Source organism: Nycticebus coucang, chromosome 18, assembly GCF_027406575.1.
Source record: "Nycticebus coucang isolate mNycCou1 chromosome 18, mNycCou1.pri, whole genome shotgun sequence".
Lineage (NCBI taxonomy): Eukaryota > Metazoa > Chordata > Mammalia > Primates > Lorisidae > Nycticebus > Nycticebus coucang.
Genome location: NC_069797.1, coordinates 13,321,930 through 13,339,071, shown reverse-complemented (window position 1 = coordinate 13,339,071; position 17,142 = coordinate 13,321,930). Strand labels below are relative to the sequence as shown.

Sequence of the window (17,142 nt, the reverse complement as noted above, 5' to 3'; positions counted from 1 at the left end):
GAGTAGCCTTCTGTATAGCTGAATGGCTCCTGACTTTGAATTTCCAGCCCAGACACCTCCCCTGGGCTAAACCCAAGCACTTTGCTAACATCTCTGATGGCCAAAACATAAATCCTGATCTCCACTCCTCCCCTAAACCTTCTGTTCCTCTTCCTGTCTTCCCTAGCTCAGTTCTGGACCCCAATACACACCAGTTGCTCAATCCTAAAACCTAGAAATGATCTCGAATCATTCTTTCCCTATCCCCTTACAACATCAGCAAATCCTGTTACCAGCCCTTCCTTCTCTACTCCACCTCACTAGCCAAGCACCATCTATAATTCATGGGAGGATTAAATGCATCACTCCTCAAAGAATGCCTGGGACTTGTGAGTTCTCTATATTCTTATCATCACCATCATTGTTCCCATCCAGACTAAGACCAAAGCCTCTTCACCAGCCTGCAGTTTCCACTCTCATCTCCCCCGAATTTCATTCTCAACAGAACAGCCAGATGAGCTTTCAAAGCACAAATCAAATCATGCAACAATTCTTAAAACCCTTCAATGGTGTCCCAATTGGGGTTCTTGGTACCACAGCCTGGGAGGCCCCAGCTGTCCAGCACCCCTTCCCCTCTCCCTCCAGCCTCCTTCATCAACTAACTCTTTCCTGCCTCAGGGCCTTGGCACCTCCTGTATATCAGGAAGGTTCTTCTCATGGTTCTTCACATGACTAGTCCCTCTGTCTTGTACGTTTCCACCCACAGCACTGTGGGAGGAAGTGGCCTTCCCTCCCCAGGGACCACTTTCTAGCCCATCGCCCTATTCACCTCCTGCAGAGCAGTCTCCACTCTCCAAGATGCTTCCTTCACTGTGTACTACCTATTTCCCCAACTCGTTAGGGACAAGGCCAGGGACCTGGTATTTCTTGCTCATGTCTGCGTGCCAAGTTCCTAGAACAGTGCCCAGGACACAGGATGAGCTCCGCAGATTTCAAGAATAAATGAATGGATCGCCTTGTTATCGCTTCAAAAAGGAAAGGGGCTCTCTGGAAAGGTAATGAGTTCCTGTCACTGGAAGGAAGACCAGCTAGATGGGGTGGAGGGAGAGATGGCAGGTCCCTGCCAGTGTTGGTGGCCTATGAGTGTGTGGATGACTGCATGCTCAGAAGGCTTCATTCCAGACACCAAAATCAACAGCCACAACCTCAGCTGCACCACGACCAACCCCGCTCCTGAAACATAAGGGATGGTGAAATTCCAGGATGCAACTGAAATTTTTTAAAAGTAAAAGCTTCAAGGATCATATGGCTCAGACATTGGTTCAAACCAGCATTCCACATGATTCCTGCATTGGCATCTGATGAGAAAATTTGAGGGTTGAAATATCAGCATTTTGACACCACATCCTCTCCCCTCTCCCTCCCTCACACTGCTCCGGCCTCAGCATCCCACAAGGGCCTGTAAAATCCAGAGCCATTACTTGGGTAGAGTTTGTGGGTTGGCCCAAGGAACCACAAAGATTTTAAATTGTAAAACATGAACCCATAAGTGCAGAGGACCTCTTGTGTTTTCTAAAATCTGACCAAATGCTGGGCCACACACAAGGAAATGGTCTGGTGTCCTTGCCAAAATGACAATGTCATCAAATGGATACACAAGATAAGTCTGGAATCATTTTGAAGACCGAGAGGATAGGAGACCACCAAGGGCTCAAATTGGGGGCTGCTGAGATGGGTGAGATTATGTTCTCTGATTTCCCATTCAGAGTGTTAATCTAAAACCATCCCTACCCTATTGATTGGTGTGAGTTTGCTGCTGCCACTGCCCTTGAGAATGGACAAGAAGGGCGCCAAGTGGTTACCCTCTCAGCTGTGGGCTATGGCCCAGTCACTACTCTGTGGCAGAGCAGACCTGCCCACTGTCATGGGGCAAATGCAGGGCAGGGGACTGCCTCAGACACTGCAGGTGACCAAGGATGCTTTGGGGACAAATGAGAGAAGGACCCAGTGATTCCTTTTATGCCTTGGCATTGAGCACAGGCCTCCTTTTTAAAAGTAAAAATGATTCAAGATTGTACATATTTTATGTGCCTCCCAATTCAGAATGAAAAAGCATATCAACTCCTTTTTTTTCTGAGACAAGAGAGGACCTAGTAAGAGGGACAGGGCCTAGGAAACAGGTTTTACTGAAGACAGGCTCCACCTGGGCTGAGCCTCAGTTTGATTTTCTGACACTAATAAAGACCAGGCTAAGGGGCAGGGACAGGCCAAGAGGTGTGCCCACTCAGCTCCTTGGGCCTGATTCCAGTCATCTGACCCATCTGGTGTACCCCAGTCCCGCACAAGAAAGGGGGACACTTATAGTACCTGGACTTAATATCTGGATGATTTGGAGACTTCAAAACAGAAAGCACAAGTTCACTCAACAGCAAGGAAAATGTTTTGCCTGTATCCTCTGGGTCAACAGATTTTAATCTCACCCATGGAGACTTAAGGAGGAGTCTTGGCACACCCCAGGCCTGACCTAGCGCTTCCCAGAGCTCACCAGTTTGATAACGGAGGCTCCAGAGACTGGCCTCACTCATCCTGCCCCAAGTTTGCCCGTGTGGATGCTGCCCCCTGCACCCTGTCTACCATGCCCCAGGGCTCTACTTTGTTAATTAAGGCAGGGACAACCTGTTTGTTACTCAATACTAGTTTTCTAACATAAAATAAGGTTGGTAGTTCTCTTCTGGTTGTGAAAATAAAAGATCTCAATGAGCATGACAGAGAAGGCCACAAAAGAAAGAGAACAAGAAAAGTGACCACACTCCCATAACCGGGATGATACACGGGGGTGTTTCTACTTCACATCATTCGACACATCCTGCCTTGCAAATGTTTCTGGACTGTTACTCCAAGTTACAATCAAATAGACCATTGAGAAACACATGTCAGACAGAGCAGGTTTAATCAAAATCGTAAAAGTTAGTAACTCAGCCCTAGACCTGTGGAGTGGCCTGCTGTTCTACCTACCCCTCCGTCTTCCAGTTCCCTGTGTCCCTCAACTGTGCCACACCCCTTCCTCCCAGCAGTCTTGCACATGGTGGTCCTCCTGCACGGAGCCTCCCCAACAGCGCTGCCTCCTGGTCACCCATCCTTCATGATCACATTACCCTGTCCTTTTCTCTTCGTAGCTTCTTGGCACTGCCTCCAAATAATCCATGTTCATTCACTGGTTCGCACAGTAAAATGGAAGCTCTTATTCACTCTTGCATCCTCAGTGCCTACAACAGTATCTAGCACATAGTAGGTGTTCAACTATTAGTCCTGAATGAAAGAACAGTAGGAGGGAGGTTAGGAGAAAGGGAGAGAATCCTCAAATGGGAAGTTCATGTTTCAGGAAATAAAGAGAATGCTGGAATGCCAGGATGAAAGGGAAGGAGAGATGGGAGGTGAGATTTAACAGGAGCAGGAGCAGATCATCCAGGCAGATTCAACAGATCTTGTCAAAGATTTTCATCTGTAGATTAAGACTGATGAGGGGGCCAGGGTGCAGTGGCTCCTGCCTGTAATCTTAGCACTCTGGGAGGCCAAAGCAGGTGAATTACTTGAGCTCAGGACTTGGAGACCAGCCTGAGCAAGAGCAAGAGCCTGTCTCTACTAAAAATAGAAAAATTATCTGGGTGTTGTGGTGAGCACTTCAGTTCCAGCTACTCGGGAGGCTGAGGCAAGGGGCTCCCTGGAACCCAGTAGTTTGAGATTGCTGCAAGCTAGGCTTATGCCATGGCACTCTATGCAGGGTGACAGAGCAAGGTTGTGTCTCAAAAAAAAAAAAAAAAAAAAAATCGCTGATGAGGGGCCTCTGAAAGAGTTCAAAATAAAGAATGAGAAAATAAGGTTTATATTATTTATTTATTTATTGGCGACAGAGCCTCACTTTATCACCCTCAGTAGAGTGCCATGGCATCACACAGCTCACAGCAACCCCCAACTTCTGGGCTTAGATGATTCTCTGGCCTCAGCCTCCCAAGTAGCTGGGACTACAGGTGCCCAGCACAATGCCCAGCTATTTTTTTGTTGCAGTTTGGCCGGGGCCAGGTTCTAACCCTCCACCCTCGGCATATGGGGCTGGCACCCTCCCCACTGAGACACAGGCGCCGCCCAAGATTTATATTTTTAAAAATATCATCCTAGATTCAATATGAAAAATGAACCACAAGGGAACAGGAAAGGGTACAGGATGACTAGTTAAGAAGCTGCTTCGGTGACAAATGAGGAGCAGTGTGACCACCAGTGTGGCAACAGACCTCAGAACAACAGGATAGGCCCTGGGACCTGTGATGATTCTGAGGAGGGAGTGAGGAGGCAACACGCCAAGGAGGACTCTAGATGTTTCACTGGCTGGCTAAGGAAGCAGCTTTCCCTACAATACTAGTGAAAAGGTGTAGATCTGGTGGACAGGGTGAGATTGACCTGAGACCTATTGACTTGGGGGTGTCTCTTGGACATCCCAGTGGAACTGGCCAATATGTAGCTGGGATGCAGAGATAGAAGAAAACAAAGATTCAAGAGACCTCAGTAAACAAGAATAGGACCTAATGACTGGAGAGGGGGAAGAAAAATAGAGAGAGAGGCCTGAGGATTCTACGGTTTCCGATAAGAGTCCATGAGAGAATGGAGGAGTTGCTGACAGAGCCCAGGATACAGCAGCGGTGGAAAATTTGAAGAATGTTAAGACAATTGGGCCCCGCTCTCAACCTCATAGGACCCAGCTGAGCCACTGTAGAAGGGTATGATTGGGTTTGGAGCGGGTGGGCAAAGCCTCGAAGAGAAACATTTCGAGCCAGGCTTACAGAGAGGTACTGGTTATCAAATTTCTATGAACCGAGAAGACATACTTCTCACTTCCCACGAGGCCGAGTGACCACATTTTCCAGCCTCCGCTGTAGGTATGGCCATGAGACATTTCATTATAAGGGAAATGAATACATTCTTCCCCTCCTCCCGCCTCCACTCTACTGCTTAGAGCAGGCATCCTCAAACTGCGGCCCGCGGGCCATATGAGGCAGTGTGAATTGTATTTGTCCCCGTTTTGTTTTTTACTTCAAAATAAGATATGTGCAGTGTGCATAGGAATTTGTTCATAGTTTTTTTTTTTTTTTTTAAACTATAGTCCGGCCCTCCAACGGTCTGAGGGACAGTGAATTGGCCCCCTGTTTAAAAAGTTTGAGGTCGCCTGGCTCAGAGCATGGCTGAGATGCCTGGAGTTCTACACCCATCTAGTCCCTGAGGATAGAGCCAAACCTAAGAGATGCCAAAGAAATTAGCTGGAGGATGGCCTGAGTCTCTGACAATTTCATGGACCTCCACACTCTTCTCAGCCTGCCTACTTCCAGACTTCTTTGAAAATTGAGAAATAATCTTATTTAGGCCACCACCATTTAAAGATGTTCTGTTAGACACAGTCAGTCCTAATCCTAACCAGAACACTAGCCAACTGGCCCACCACACCCCATTCATTGCTTTCCCCCGCCTTAGGTCGAGCCACTGCCCTGACATAGACCATTCTCCCTCTTGCCTGTATTTACTTAAATCCCACTCACCCTTTGGAGGATGGATCAAATTCTGCCTCCCACCAGAGATTTCCCTTCTACTTCCTCCCCCAAACTCTGGTGCTATCTGCCTCCCCCCACTCCTCAGGCTTCTGATCTGTGCTGCCTTCCGAGAAAGTGGTTCACCTTTCCTACTTATCCTCTGACTCCTCTGTGGGACTCAAGATCTACAAGGGCAAGGCCCAGGCTTTCCGGGTCCATCGGCTGTCCTTCTTTTCTGGGTCAGAGAGGCATTTGATATGAGGTCATAATGAATGTGCCTCTACCGAGCCTCCTTTACGTCTGTCTACAGCCAGGATCAGAATGGGGCCAGAAATTATGTAAATAAATCTAGAAAAATGAGAAGGCAGGCAGAAGTCTAAAGCTATTTCCAATACCAAGAAGTAGTTAGGGGAAAGTAACTGATAAGCTTCCTTCAAATTATATAACCTAGATGTTAGACTGCTTCTCTCAGCACAGCCCAGGAGGAGCCCCTGACATGGAAAATAGCCTCAGTGACACCCCTCCCAGGAGAGGTGCAGTGCAACGTTCTGCACACAGAAAAACATAGCAAGTCATGTAAACCAATGTATTTTCACATAACACACTTGCAACATATTCTTCACAAATCGACATGCATAATGAATTACTTGTGATTCAACAAGTATTTTTTCAAACATTGCCTAAGAGCAAATACAGACACGGTAAAGGGTTTGCAACTAATATTGGTCATTTGTAAAGGCCATCTAATGTTTTTAAAAATTATATACTTTTTCACCTTATTGTTCGCCTAAGCCATTGTTCAACTCAATGGAAAAGGGACAGGAGGCCCCCAAGGACGCAGCACTCAGAGCCGAGGTTGTGACACACGTCAGGGAAGTGTGTCTAATTTAGAGCAAGCCTGAGTGGAAGCAAACCCACTTTGTTAAGGGGTGTGTCCAGATTCCTTCAAAATTCCCTTCCCATGAGAGCTGAGAAGGTAGACATGGAGAACAGGGGAAACACTGAGGTCCCTACAAAGCAATGAGGCATATTTAGAATTGACACCAAAGACCCCAGCGGTCATTTGTAAGTAAAATGCCCCCAGGATGGTGAGCTTAGCACACAAGGAACAACTTGAGAGATAAAAATCTTCTTGACTAAAATAACACTAGTGCCTCTTTGAGATCTGCTTATAGCACCAAGTGATAGCTATTCCCAGCCAGAGAGGTGTGAAATACAGGTCAGTACCAGACTGCAAGGCAATATCACTTTCCTTCCTGCAGACAGTTCGAGCACAAACTCCACCCCCTCATTTCTGCGGCAGCTCAGCAGGTTTTAACATGACTGCCAAAACTGCCTCCTTCTGGGCCTAAGAGTCCAGGATTCCATGACAATCAGCGTGGCCAGATGCCACTTGGGGACAGCGCCTGTGGACACCAAAAGCCTGCCCATTTCGGGCTAAGTCACCACTTGTGGACACCAGGTGTCAGTAGAGAGTATGGAGCCATCCATCCTGAGTGTTCCAGGAACTTCAGCCAGACCCCAAAGAGGGAGAAACCAGATGCCTCGGCTTTGGGTACAAGCAGCCCTATGGCCATATTCTCAGGCACTCATGAGTATTTCATTTACTTGGTTGCCAACGCACCATGCAAACCAACCATGTAACCTCCCAGATGGCTTTAATTCAACGTCTTTCACACACTCAAAGACTAAGCACTGCTCACTCCAATAGCCTGTCGCCTTCCCTCCCCCAGTCTCCGAATGCAGCAGGAAAGGCATAAAGCAGGGTTTTCTACTCCTTCCCCGTTCTCCGCATAAAAATTACCAAATGAGTGTTTTAGCAGTTACTACCCATACTGTGCCTCGGGGTGTTTGGTTTGTAATGCTTCAGTGACCCACTTGGGTGTTACTAGCTGCAGAGCCCACAGAGGGGAATTCCAGCCAAAGCCTGATTGTGCAGAGCCAGAGCCATGGGCCACTTCCCTGCCTGCTTTAGTGAGCTGGATCTCAACTGATCTCCCTTACCAGGTATCACATCCTGAACATAAAAATTGGATCTATGAATAGCTGCAGCAACCTAAAAAGCCATACTTTATTGGCTTTGGAGCATGTGACCATGCTGAGACAGGCCTACAGGTTCTCAGCCTGCACTGTGGCCTACCCAGCCACGAGAATGACACCTGCCATTTCCCTCTGCCTATCTGCATCCAAAGACATAGGGTCCCTGGTGGGCACTCCTCCCCTCTGGGTGCTTCTGCTGCCAACTAATCCCTTAACTTGACCCTAATAAAACTTGGTTTCCAATATCTCACAAACAAAGTTGCAGAGGAGAGAGGAGTAATACAATCTTCTGGATGAAGGACCCCCACCCTCAGCTTAGGGCTTTGCAAATAGCTTCAAGTCTCTAGTTTGCAACAAGGAAACACTCAAAGGTGTTGATGCTAGATGGCACAACTGAAGCCCAAGATCTGGGAAGGCAGTGCTGTAACTGGGGAACCCAAAGCTGGCCCAACCACCCTTGAGATAGCCCCACCATCACTGCAACAGGAAGAGGAAGGAATTTCTGAATAGAGACAGCTACCAAGCCAAACATGCTCATTGGATGAAATGTCCCAGTGGGGTCTTCCCAAGGCTGAGCTATAATGCTACTTTTATTGCTTACCTGTGTCCACATTTTTTTACTCACAGAAAAGCATTACATTAAGTGATACGGACATAGCTAACGGGCACGTCCCTAGGTAGAGAGAATCATGGTGATACCCAGGATCTTAGCTTACCCACTGAGGTCACTGCCCCTCCCCATTCATCTTGGATTTCTGCCTTCCTCCACTGGGCACACTCCACTCTACCCCAACAACATTCTAGCTCATGTCTTCCAGGAATAAGTGTTTCCAGATCTAGACTGAGAAATGTGTTACAGACACTGAAGGATGAGCTTATGGAGAACAAAGCCAGTCTCACCGTTTGCGGATGATGGAAAACAGTGGTGGACATTTCCTGAGGACGAGGTGCTACAGTTCTGCCAGAGATCGGTAGCATGTCCATTGCCCACAATCCATTGCTAGAAAGAATCAGACATCCTGAGTTAGGGAGGTTGTGAGGAACAAATGAGCAGGGGAAGGAGAGGGCCCACTGAAAGCAAAGATCAGCCTCATCCACTTAGCTACCCAGCCTGCTGGTGACCTGCTGGGTTAAGTTCACAGTTGTGTCCCAAGAACAAGGTAAGTGGTGGTCTAGTATAGACAGTGTGTTGGGATGAGAGCCAATGTCTTGTGAATTAGAAGCACTTTGTAAATGGAAAAGTATCTCACATACACAAAATTATGTTTTAAAGAGTATGATATAATAGGAGGTACCATAGACTCAACCCAGAGCACCTGTACATGTGCTCAAGCCTCCTCTCCTCCCCTGAATACCTCTGGGTATCATGCCTCAAGCCACCACCTCTCTGAGCCTATATGCTTACGTACAATTCCCACAATCTGACAAGGTGCAGTAAACATGTTGTGAAGATGCTACTGAATGAGAAACCAACTCACAAATCCCCAACATATTTCTCACATAGACTAGAAAATCATGCTTACAACTTGACCTAAATTACATTAAAGCCACCAACACATAAATGCCTGCACTTGTATGCACCTTCTTAGCCAAGAAAATAAGTTTAAAATCTAATGCATTTGACAGTTTTGTAACAAAAGTTATTCTGACAGCCTGTTCATACCAGTGGAGGCTTTCCCAACAAAGTGCTGTGGTCACATCCTAAAACTCACCTAGGACCTGCCAATCATTTTCCCACAGGAAAAAAAATATATATTAACTTTCCATTTTAAGGTCCTAAAAGGGTGTTTTATAAACTCAGCCACCCATTTGACCTACGGTTTGGAGAAAAACAAATTTTCATAGATACTCCAGTTACTTCCTCAATGAGACCGCATCAAGGAAAAACAAAATTCTGGACAGTCTTATCAAATGAAGGTGTAGGGACTCTGGATCTGCACTAAAATTATTTAGCTTACTAGAGGCCCTGTGCACTAACCTAATCCAGGGCTCTCTTGCTTCCTATCCATGAAGCTGATCTGGTTTTCTCAAAACAACTGACGTGGGGCAGACTGCCAGAAACAGCCCTGGGACATCTGAGACTTCCCGCTGTCCACAAATAACAACACAGTCCTGACCAGAGGGAGCACCAGCTGGGGACCGAGATGAGCAGCCCGGGGAGCCTCCCCGCCTGGCACTCACGCTGACGATCGTGGAGACGAACAGCAGCACCAGCACTGCGACGTGGAGGACGATGATACCCAGCAGCAGCAGGAGCATTCTGGCAACTTATGTTCAGCGGAGTTTCTGCCTGCCAGGAGAGAGCGCGGGAAGTGAGACTCCAGCAAGACGTCGGTGCAGAGCGGCGAGGGAGGAGCGCGCGGAGGGAGGGTCCCGGCAAGCTAGAGGAATGCCGGGGCGGACGCACTGCAGCCGGCGGCCGGCCCGCCCGCCCACGTGGGTGGGGAACCCTGCCGCCGCCCGGCCGCCGGGAGGGGGCAGCAGCCCACTGCGGGATCCCCGCCCAGGGGCTGCTGGGCTGGTCTGCGAGGGAACATCTTTTGCTTTTGGAACAAAACAGCGCTGTGCCCCTCTAAATCGCCCCAAGAAGAGAAGGGTTTCCAGAAAGATTAGCAGAGGCCACAGCACACTTCCGCCCTCCGGGGGCGCCTCCCGGGGACAGAACGATTTGGGGATAGAGAGGAGGCCATGCCCTCCCATTCAGATAGCGAATGCCCCTCTATGGGGTGGAGGCTGGGGAGAGGGAGGTGGGCGCCCAGATTTCTCTCGGAATCCTGGGGACAGCAGCTGCATGCTGCGGGGAGAATGCGCCCAGGAGACCGGTTTCCCAGGCCCCAGTGCGCTCCGCATTCCGTTAGTCTACAAATTTCCACCCAACTCTGCCAGCATAGGGGAGCCGTCCTGGCCCGGGCTCAGCCTGGCATAGACACCGGCGGCTCCGAAGAGGCGGTGCGGAACCGGGGAGTGTGGAAAAGGAAGAACGGCCTGGGAGGGTTGCCCGGGCCCGCCCGCCACGCGCTTCCCCAGCCGCCCCTGGGGGCGGGAGACGGTCTGCCCCGCGCTAGCCCCGTGGGCACTCCGGCGTCCAGACTGAGCCCCAGCGGCCCACCCCGCCAAGCCTGCGCTCGGGTCTGGGCGCGGCAGGGCGCGAGCCCAGGAGCCTGGACGGAGGCGAGTAGATGGACAGCGGAGGGAGGGACAGAGAGTAAAATGTTGAGTCTGAATTCCAACCAGCCAGAGCCGTTAGGCCATCTATCCGAAGTAGTAAGATCCGACCCCCTCATTTTACAGACTTTGGGGAACTGAAGGCTGGGGTGACCTGTTAAAGCGTATGTATGGCTGAGTCTTTGGGGACCCCTTAAGGACAGAGTGTTGGGTCTGGAAGACAACGTTCCTATAACTCGGTTTTCAAATTAGCCAATCCCAGGACCTTGCTCTCCGCAAGCAACACATTCAAAGAAACTGTGGCATTCGCTGGAAGATATAAACAAGGTTCTCCGGTGTGTCCCAGAAGGTTTCAATTAATAAGGCTCCTAGTACCCGGGAGCGGCAAAAAGAGGACGCTCCAACATGTGGCTAGGAAGTGGGGACCACAAGAGTCCAATACTCCCGGGGTGTCCACTGCTTTAGCCAATGCGTCCCTGAGTCAAGACGCATCTCCAGCAAGGCAAAAACTGGGCGGGCCTTAGCCTCTATCCAGACACCACCACCACCACCCTCGCCCTGTAAAGGTCTACAGACCATAAAGGCACTTCTCACTATATTTATTCTTCTAGGCCAGCTAAGAAGGAAAGGCGACAGACCCGGGACCCTACGGCTCTTGACAGAAGCCTTGGGGAGCCCGCGCCTGCTCTGCGCTTTCTCGCCCCGTCGATGAAAAAGATGCCCACAGATCTCGTCCATCTCCTCCTCTTTCCCCACAAAGACACTTACAGCCCAAGAAATAGCTGTCCCGATGCTCAGCGTGGCCTCGGGCACAAACTCCAGTGCTTCTGCTCCGCGGCTGGCGTCCTCAAAGACCGCTGCGCTGCGGGGCTGCGCGCGAGCGGAGCAAGGGGGCAGTGGGAGGCTCCCGGCGTTCCCTTTAACGGGAACAACGCCCTGTTTGCGTCGCTGCAGTAGGGTGTGGCCCTGGGTCGGCGAGCCAGGGAGGGCGGGACTCGGAGAGGAGAGGGGACAGGACAAAGGGAGGGCAGGAGACAGTTACTCTGCATTTAAATCTCCCTCAGGAAAAAGTTGATCTCTGCAAAACCGCAGGAACTTTTACTCTAAGCGACTGAGCTTTCTCCCTTTCCACCTCCCCTGGCTCCTGGCTCCGCGGAGTTCATGGAAACTAAGTGTTGACCGACAAACTGCCCCCTCATCCCACAAACTAAGTGTTGACCTACAAACTGCCCCCTCATCCCACACTGGGGCTGAGGCTGGACTCCTCTCCACTGGCGCAGCTGAGTGGCGCTGAAGCGCTGGGCTCGTCCCTCTCCTAGGTCCTGGTGCACTGGGCCTGCCTGGCGTCTTAGCGCACCACACGTGCCCTGGCTATTGGTGTCTGCACCAAGGAAATGTGGCGGCTTCCTAGGATCCAGGGGGATCGATGTAGGGGATCCTGCTTGAATGAGAATTAGTGGGAGGAGTGTCTGGCCAACTACCAGACAGCGTGCCCTAGGACCAGGCTCCTCCTAGCCTGGGTGCAACCAGACCGCTACCGAATCAGCTCCAGCCAAGTTTGCCTGTATCAGTCTGGCTTGGCTTTCAGCCCTGGCTTGGCGTCCTGGCCACAGAGAGGAGGGGAGACGGGTGGGGGGGCATTTGAGGTGGGGTTAGAGCAGCCAAGGAAATCAGCTGATTCATAGCCTCCTGGATGTGGTCGCCTGCCTTAGAGGAAGAGAGGCTGGCCCCTTTTGCCTTGGCGAAGGCGTGCCGGACTCAGAGGATCCGGCGCAGGGCAGCCGTGGTGCGTGGAAGAGGGGGCAGGAATGTGGGTGTTAAATGTCTGTGCCTACAAATGCACACACACACACACACCTCCCTAAATCTTCATCATTCTAAGTGATCTGGATAATTCGATGTTATTTTACTCTGAAAAGAGCTGCTATTTTACCTAATTGTATATTCTTACTCTTGAAAAGTAAATTTGAAAAAAATCTTCAAAAAAGTTTTTTTTAATTTGCATATTATCAGTTTAAAAGGAAACACACTTGTAAAAATTATTATATGGCAAGCACTTAACTGGGCCTTTACACACATGATTTGGGAGAAGCAGTGTGGTACAGTGGTTAGGCACCCTGGCTCTGGGCTTGGACAAATCTGATCATGTGAATTTGAGCAATTTCAGAAGTTCAATAAGCTTTGGTTTTCTCAAGTGCAAAAAGCACTAATGATGCCTATTTTAAAGGGTTGTGTTGATGCTATGGGAGCCAACGTGTGCCTGGAGTGTTGGGGCCCTGTGGCCAAATTGTCACTACTATTTTAGATCACATTTAACCCTCCTGTCAACCTTTCAAAGAAGCCCTGACCACTTCTGCACTAAAATAGCTTATAACTCTTACGATTATGTGTGTGTGTTATATGCAAGTGCACAGGCAAGAGAAAAGACAAGACTAAAGAAACAAATATTTCCTGTCCTCCCTGGGTCATTTTATAGATCAGAATGGCTCTAAAAATTATTGCCTTGTTTTATGCCATTTGGACTTTTATTTATTTCACCATTTATGTGGTCAGTACATGCTCAGTACTGTTCTAAGTAAGCACTTTACAGATATTAGCATATTGAACTCAGGAGTTGCTTCCCCTTCCTTTTGGTTTTCCAGATAAACTTTGTAATGAGATACATCCAGAAAAGTGCATACACATATTGGGGGGAACACAGCTCCCTTCTTCATTTGAACCCAATTTTTTGTTCAACAGTAACCACCCAGGTCAAACCTGGTGCCATAAGCTGCCAAGCAGGTGAACCCATTGTCCCTCAACACCTCTGACTTCCTGTGGGGCTCCCAGGGTGGAAGAGGCTACCCAGTGCAGGCTGATCAGGCCAGGCCACAGCCAGGACCCTGCAGCAGGTGGACACGTCTCCCCAACTTGCTTACCAAGCCCGCCTGCCATCTGTGTGCAAATGGCTATTTCCCACCCAAAAAGAAGCGTCTAGACCCCTTTTCCTTCTAGTCTGGATGTGTTAGGGTTTCCAGATGCTCTCAGCCCCATTTCACTCCCCAAAATCCAGCTCTTAACCAAGGACTTTGAAAATCCTCTGACTCTCCAGTGAATTCCAACACAAATACACTGTCCTCACTGCAATCCTTTCTATTTGCAGTTTGCAGGGAGTGGGCCATCAGGCAGCTCTCTGTAAAGCAAAAGCATATACGCCACCCAAAGGCACAGTTTGCCAATAAAACTCACCAGTCCAAACAGCGTAACCCCTTCCTCCAAGCAGATTTCTTTGCAGTCAAGTGCAAGGGATGTTAAGGCAATGCCTTCCCGGCAGGGCAGCCAGAGACCCGCAGCTGACACACTCTAAGCCTGCTGCTTCCACCCAGGCTGCCCGAGATGTTCCCTGATGGTGCTCCCTGTGACTGAAGCCAGACCAGACGTCTTTCCCGTTTATTCAGGGGCTGGTCCAATGCTGGGATATGTCATGGTGGCCTGAGAGGTTCTCAGCCTCTACTATTTAAAGAGACAGTGTCCAGCTCCAGTACTTTCCAGAATAGAGTAATTCTAAGAGGCCCTGCAGGGCATGGCCAACCTGGAATCAGCAGAGGGAAAGCATGGGGTATGCCCCAAACCTGTCATGTCCAGGCTGTTCTCCTTGGCAGCACCAGCCTGTGTGAAACCTACTGGTTTTCAGGGCTCTCCTCCCGCTTCCAGTGAATTCTTCAGAGATGAAATACACTGTGTGCAGCATCTGTGAGCACCATGGTATATATATGCAAATAGGTTTCATTTTCAACTAGCATCATTATTTTAAGGAGCTCAGACATTGCGTAGATAATCTCTTACAACATCACTCCAAAGAAGCCAAAGTTCAAAATCACCAAATCAAATTTCCCTACTCTTACCTGCTGGTTGGAAAGAGTCTCTTCTCCCTGCCCTGTTTCTGCCTAGATCCCACCCCAGCTGAGCATACTGGCCTCACATCCCAGAGAAATGTAGGGAAATGGTTTCTTCCGGCTCTGTCTTTAATGTCCCCTTAATCAAGTCATTACTCAATGTTGACCTTCATGAGATAATTCAATTCAAGTAAACAGACCTCTGTTGAAAGCATCCTGACTTGTCAGGCAGGATAGGCTGAGAGAGCAATTGGAAAGTCTTGGAGAGGGCAGCAAGGGGAGCCCTGTGTCCTTCGGGCTCTTTGCAGTATCCCTTCAGTTCTCAGGAAGAGCCTCCATCCCTAGAACTGGTCCCGAGTGAAAGCTCTAAGACAAGGGCACTTGCTGTCACTGGATAAGTTTCCCTGGAATTCCCCCTCTCTTATGTCAGGGGCGTCCAATCTGTAGCTCCCCATAGGGTTTGGGGAAGTCTCCCCATCGTCCTAGACACTTCATGTCTCGGTGGGCTCCCCAGTCATGAAGGGCTTTCAAAGGGTCTCTCCTGTTCTGCCCACAGCCAGCATTTTTCTAGTCCAAATAAAGCAGCTTCAGCTTTCTCCGTTTGCTGAAGTCATTTTTTATTTTCCCAACAGTGGTCCTCAGGGCTGGCTGCTCTTTAGAATAATCGAGAGCTTTGCAAATGACCTACCCTGGGTCTGGACCCAGACAATCTGGCCCAGGAGGTTTGGGATGGGGCTCAGGTATGGGTAACTTACCGTGTTTCCCTTCCCTGGATGTTTCGTTATCTAGCCAGTTTGTCTTCTGGAGAGAGACCATCTCTAATTTCCTTCCAGCTCCCTTCTGCTGGGGAAATCAAACTGGGGTAAAACTCAGGGTGGGCTGCAGTCGTGTTCAATGTGGCTCAGTCTAGCCAGGCAAAACAGTGGTGTGTATGTGTGTGAAAGAGAGAGAGAGAAAGATATTGAGATAGAGATAGATGGGAACCTCCCTCAACCCTCTTCTGGCATGGTCTGTGCAGGGCTGGGAACCAGAGAGCAGGGTTTCCTAAAGCTCTCCAGACACCCCGCCCTCAGTGCTGCCACGTTCAGACTCTGAAGGTTGCATAACACAGGCTGCTGTCTCTCAGATCAAGACCAAGTCTGAAGACATCTGAGAAGATTATTTCTGATCTAAGAGCTAAACATTCAGAGGAAGATGGGTGGGGCATGGTGAGGGTGAGGGCATAGATTTTCTTCTAGCCAGAGAGCACAATCTGAGCAGCCCCACCCTCTCTGTGAGCTCCGCATCCCTGGACCTGCTCTCCTGTCCTCTGTCTCTTTTGCCCCTTGTTCCCCATCCCCAGCAACCAAGCCTGGGAGGCCCTGCTGCCTGTTGGCATCAGACCTGGTCACTGCTGCGTTTCACTGGCCCCCATCTCCCAGATCCCAACAAGCTTGCCTCCACCCATCTGGGATGGGCTTTCCACCGTCCCATGGAGCCAACTAAGGAAAGTGCCTTCCTGGTCCCCTCGCTCCCTGTCCTCAGCCACTCCAGGCATCTGCGTTGAGCAATGTGTTTGCAAGCCATGGAGAATTTCCCACTGGGCTGCCTGCCATAAGAGTCATGTAGAATTGTTGCCAAGTCACATTTTATCTTGCTATTAACTACCCCCCCCTTTACAGATAGGAAAAATGAAAGTTGGGACATTTCTCTGAGGAGGCACAGTTAAGTCACATCAGACTGGCTACAACTTCCAACACCTGAGCATTTCTGCTGCACCAAGTTCCATCAGCTCAGTAGCAATAAATCAACCACATGATTGATCACAATAATAATAGTACATGTGTTCTTGTTGCTACCACATGTCAGGCATCATCCTAAACATTTTATATGAATCAAATCATTAAATTCTTACAACAGTGCTAGGAAATAGACACCATCGTCATCCTCTTTTAGAAGAGGGGGAAACTGAAGCACCAAGTGACTTTCTCATGAAACATTGCAAAGAGACAACAGTGGATGGATTCAAACCAGGCATTCTGGCTGCACAGCCCCTGCTTGGCCTGGGCCATCTTACATCCTGCTCTGCTCCTAATTGTGTCCACACATCCCTGTGTATCCACACCTTTGTCATTCTGCTTCCATACACACTATCGTTTAATCTCCTTTCTCATGGAAGGTACTGACACACTTTACATACTTACCCGTTCACATTTTTTTCCCCATTAAAAGGGAAGGAAAACGTCCCAATACTTTCATTTTTCCTGCATCAGTCACATTTGTACCACTTTCAAGGATCCAAACTCATCCTGTTGACAAAGTCATATGCTCCCATGGAGAGGTCTGTGTCACACACATCTGTGTGGTACCAGCACTGGGACAGAATCCTGTCAGTAAGTGACAGTTGGATTTCATAAGACCCTAATTGTTGTCCCTGAGAGTAGAATCCCAGCAGATTCTGGACAAGAAAGTAAGCCCTTTTTGCGTTTTATCGCTAATGAACTGTTGTCACATGTAGTATCTTATCT

The 17,142-nt window shown here is 49.2% G+C and overlaps 1 protein-coding gene across 2 annotated transcripts in view; it reads right to left on the bottom strand.

Annotated features, from left to right (window-relative positions):
* Window positions 1-14,189, bottom strand: part of PMP22 (peripheral myelin protein 22) — a 33,247-nt gene extending 19,058 nt beyond the window's left edge. Inside the window, exons 1-3 of one of the 2 annotated variants that reach the window (XM_053568963.1) lie at window positions 13,989-14,189; window positions 9,777-9,885; window positions 8,496-8,595 (exon numbers count right to left, since the gene is read on the bottom strand). In XM_053568963.1, the coding sequence (XP_053424938.1) occupies window positions 8,496-8,595; window positions 9,777-9,854 (178 nt within the window). In that variant the 5' untranslated portion in view covers window positions 9,855-9,885; window positions 13,989-14,189. Of the gene's footprint in view, window positions 1-8,495; window positions 8,596-9,776; window positions 9,886-11,528; window positions 11,687-13,988 lie in introns of those variants that run through there. The other variant, XM_053568962.1, reaches the window with a different exon arrangement.
* Between the last annotated feature and the right edge of the window lie 2,953 nt (window positions 14,190-17,142).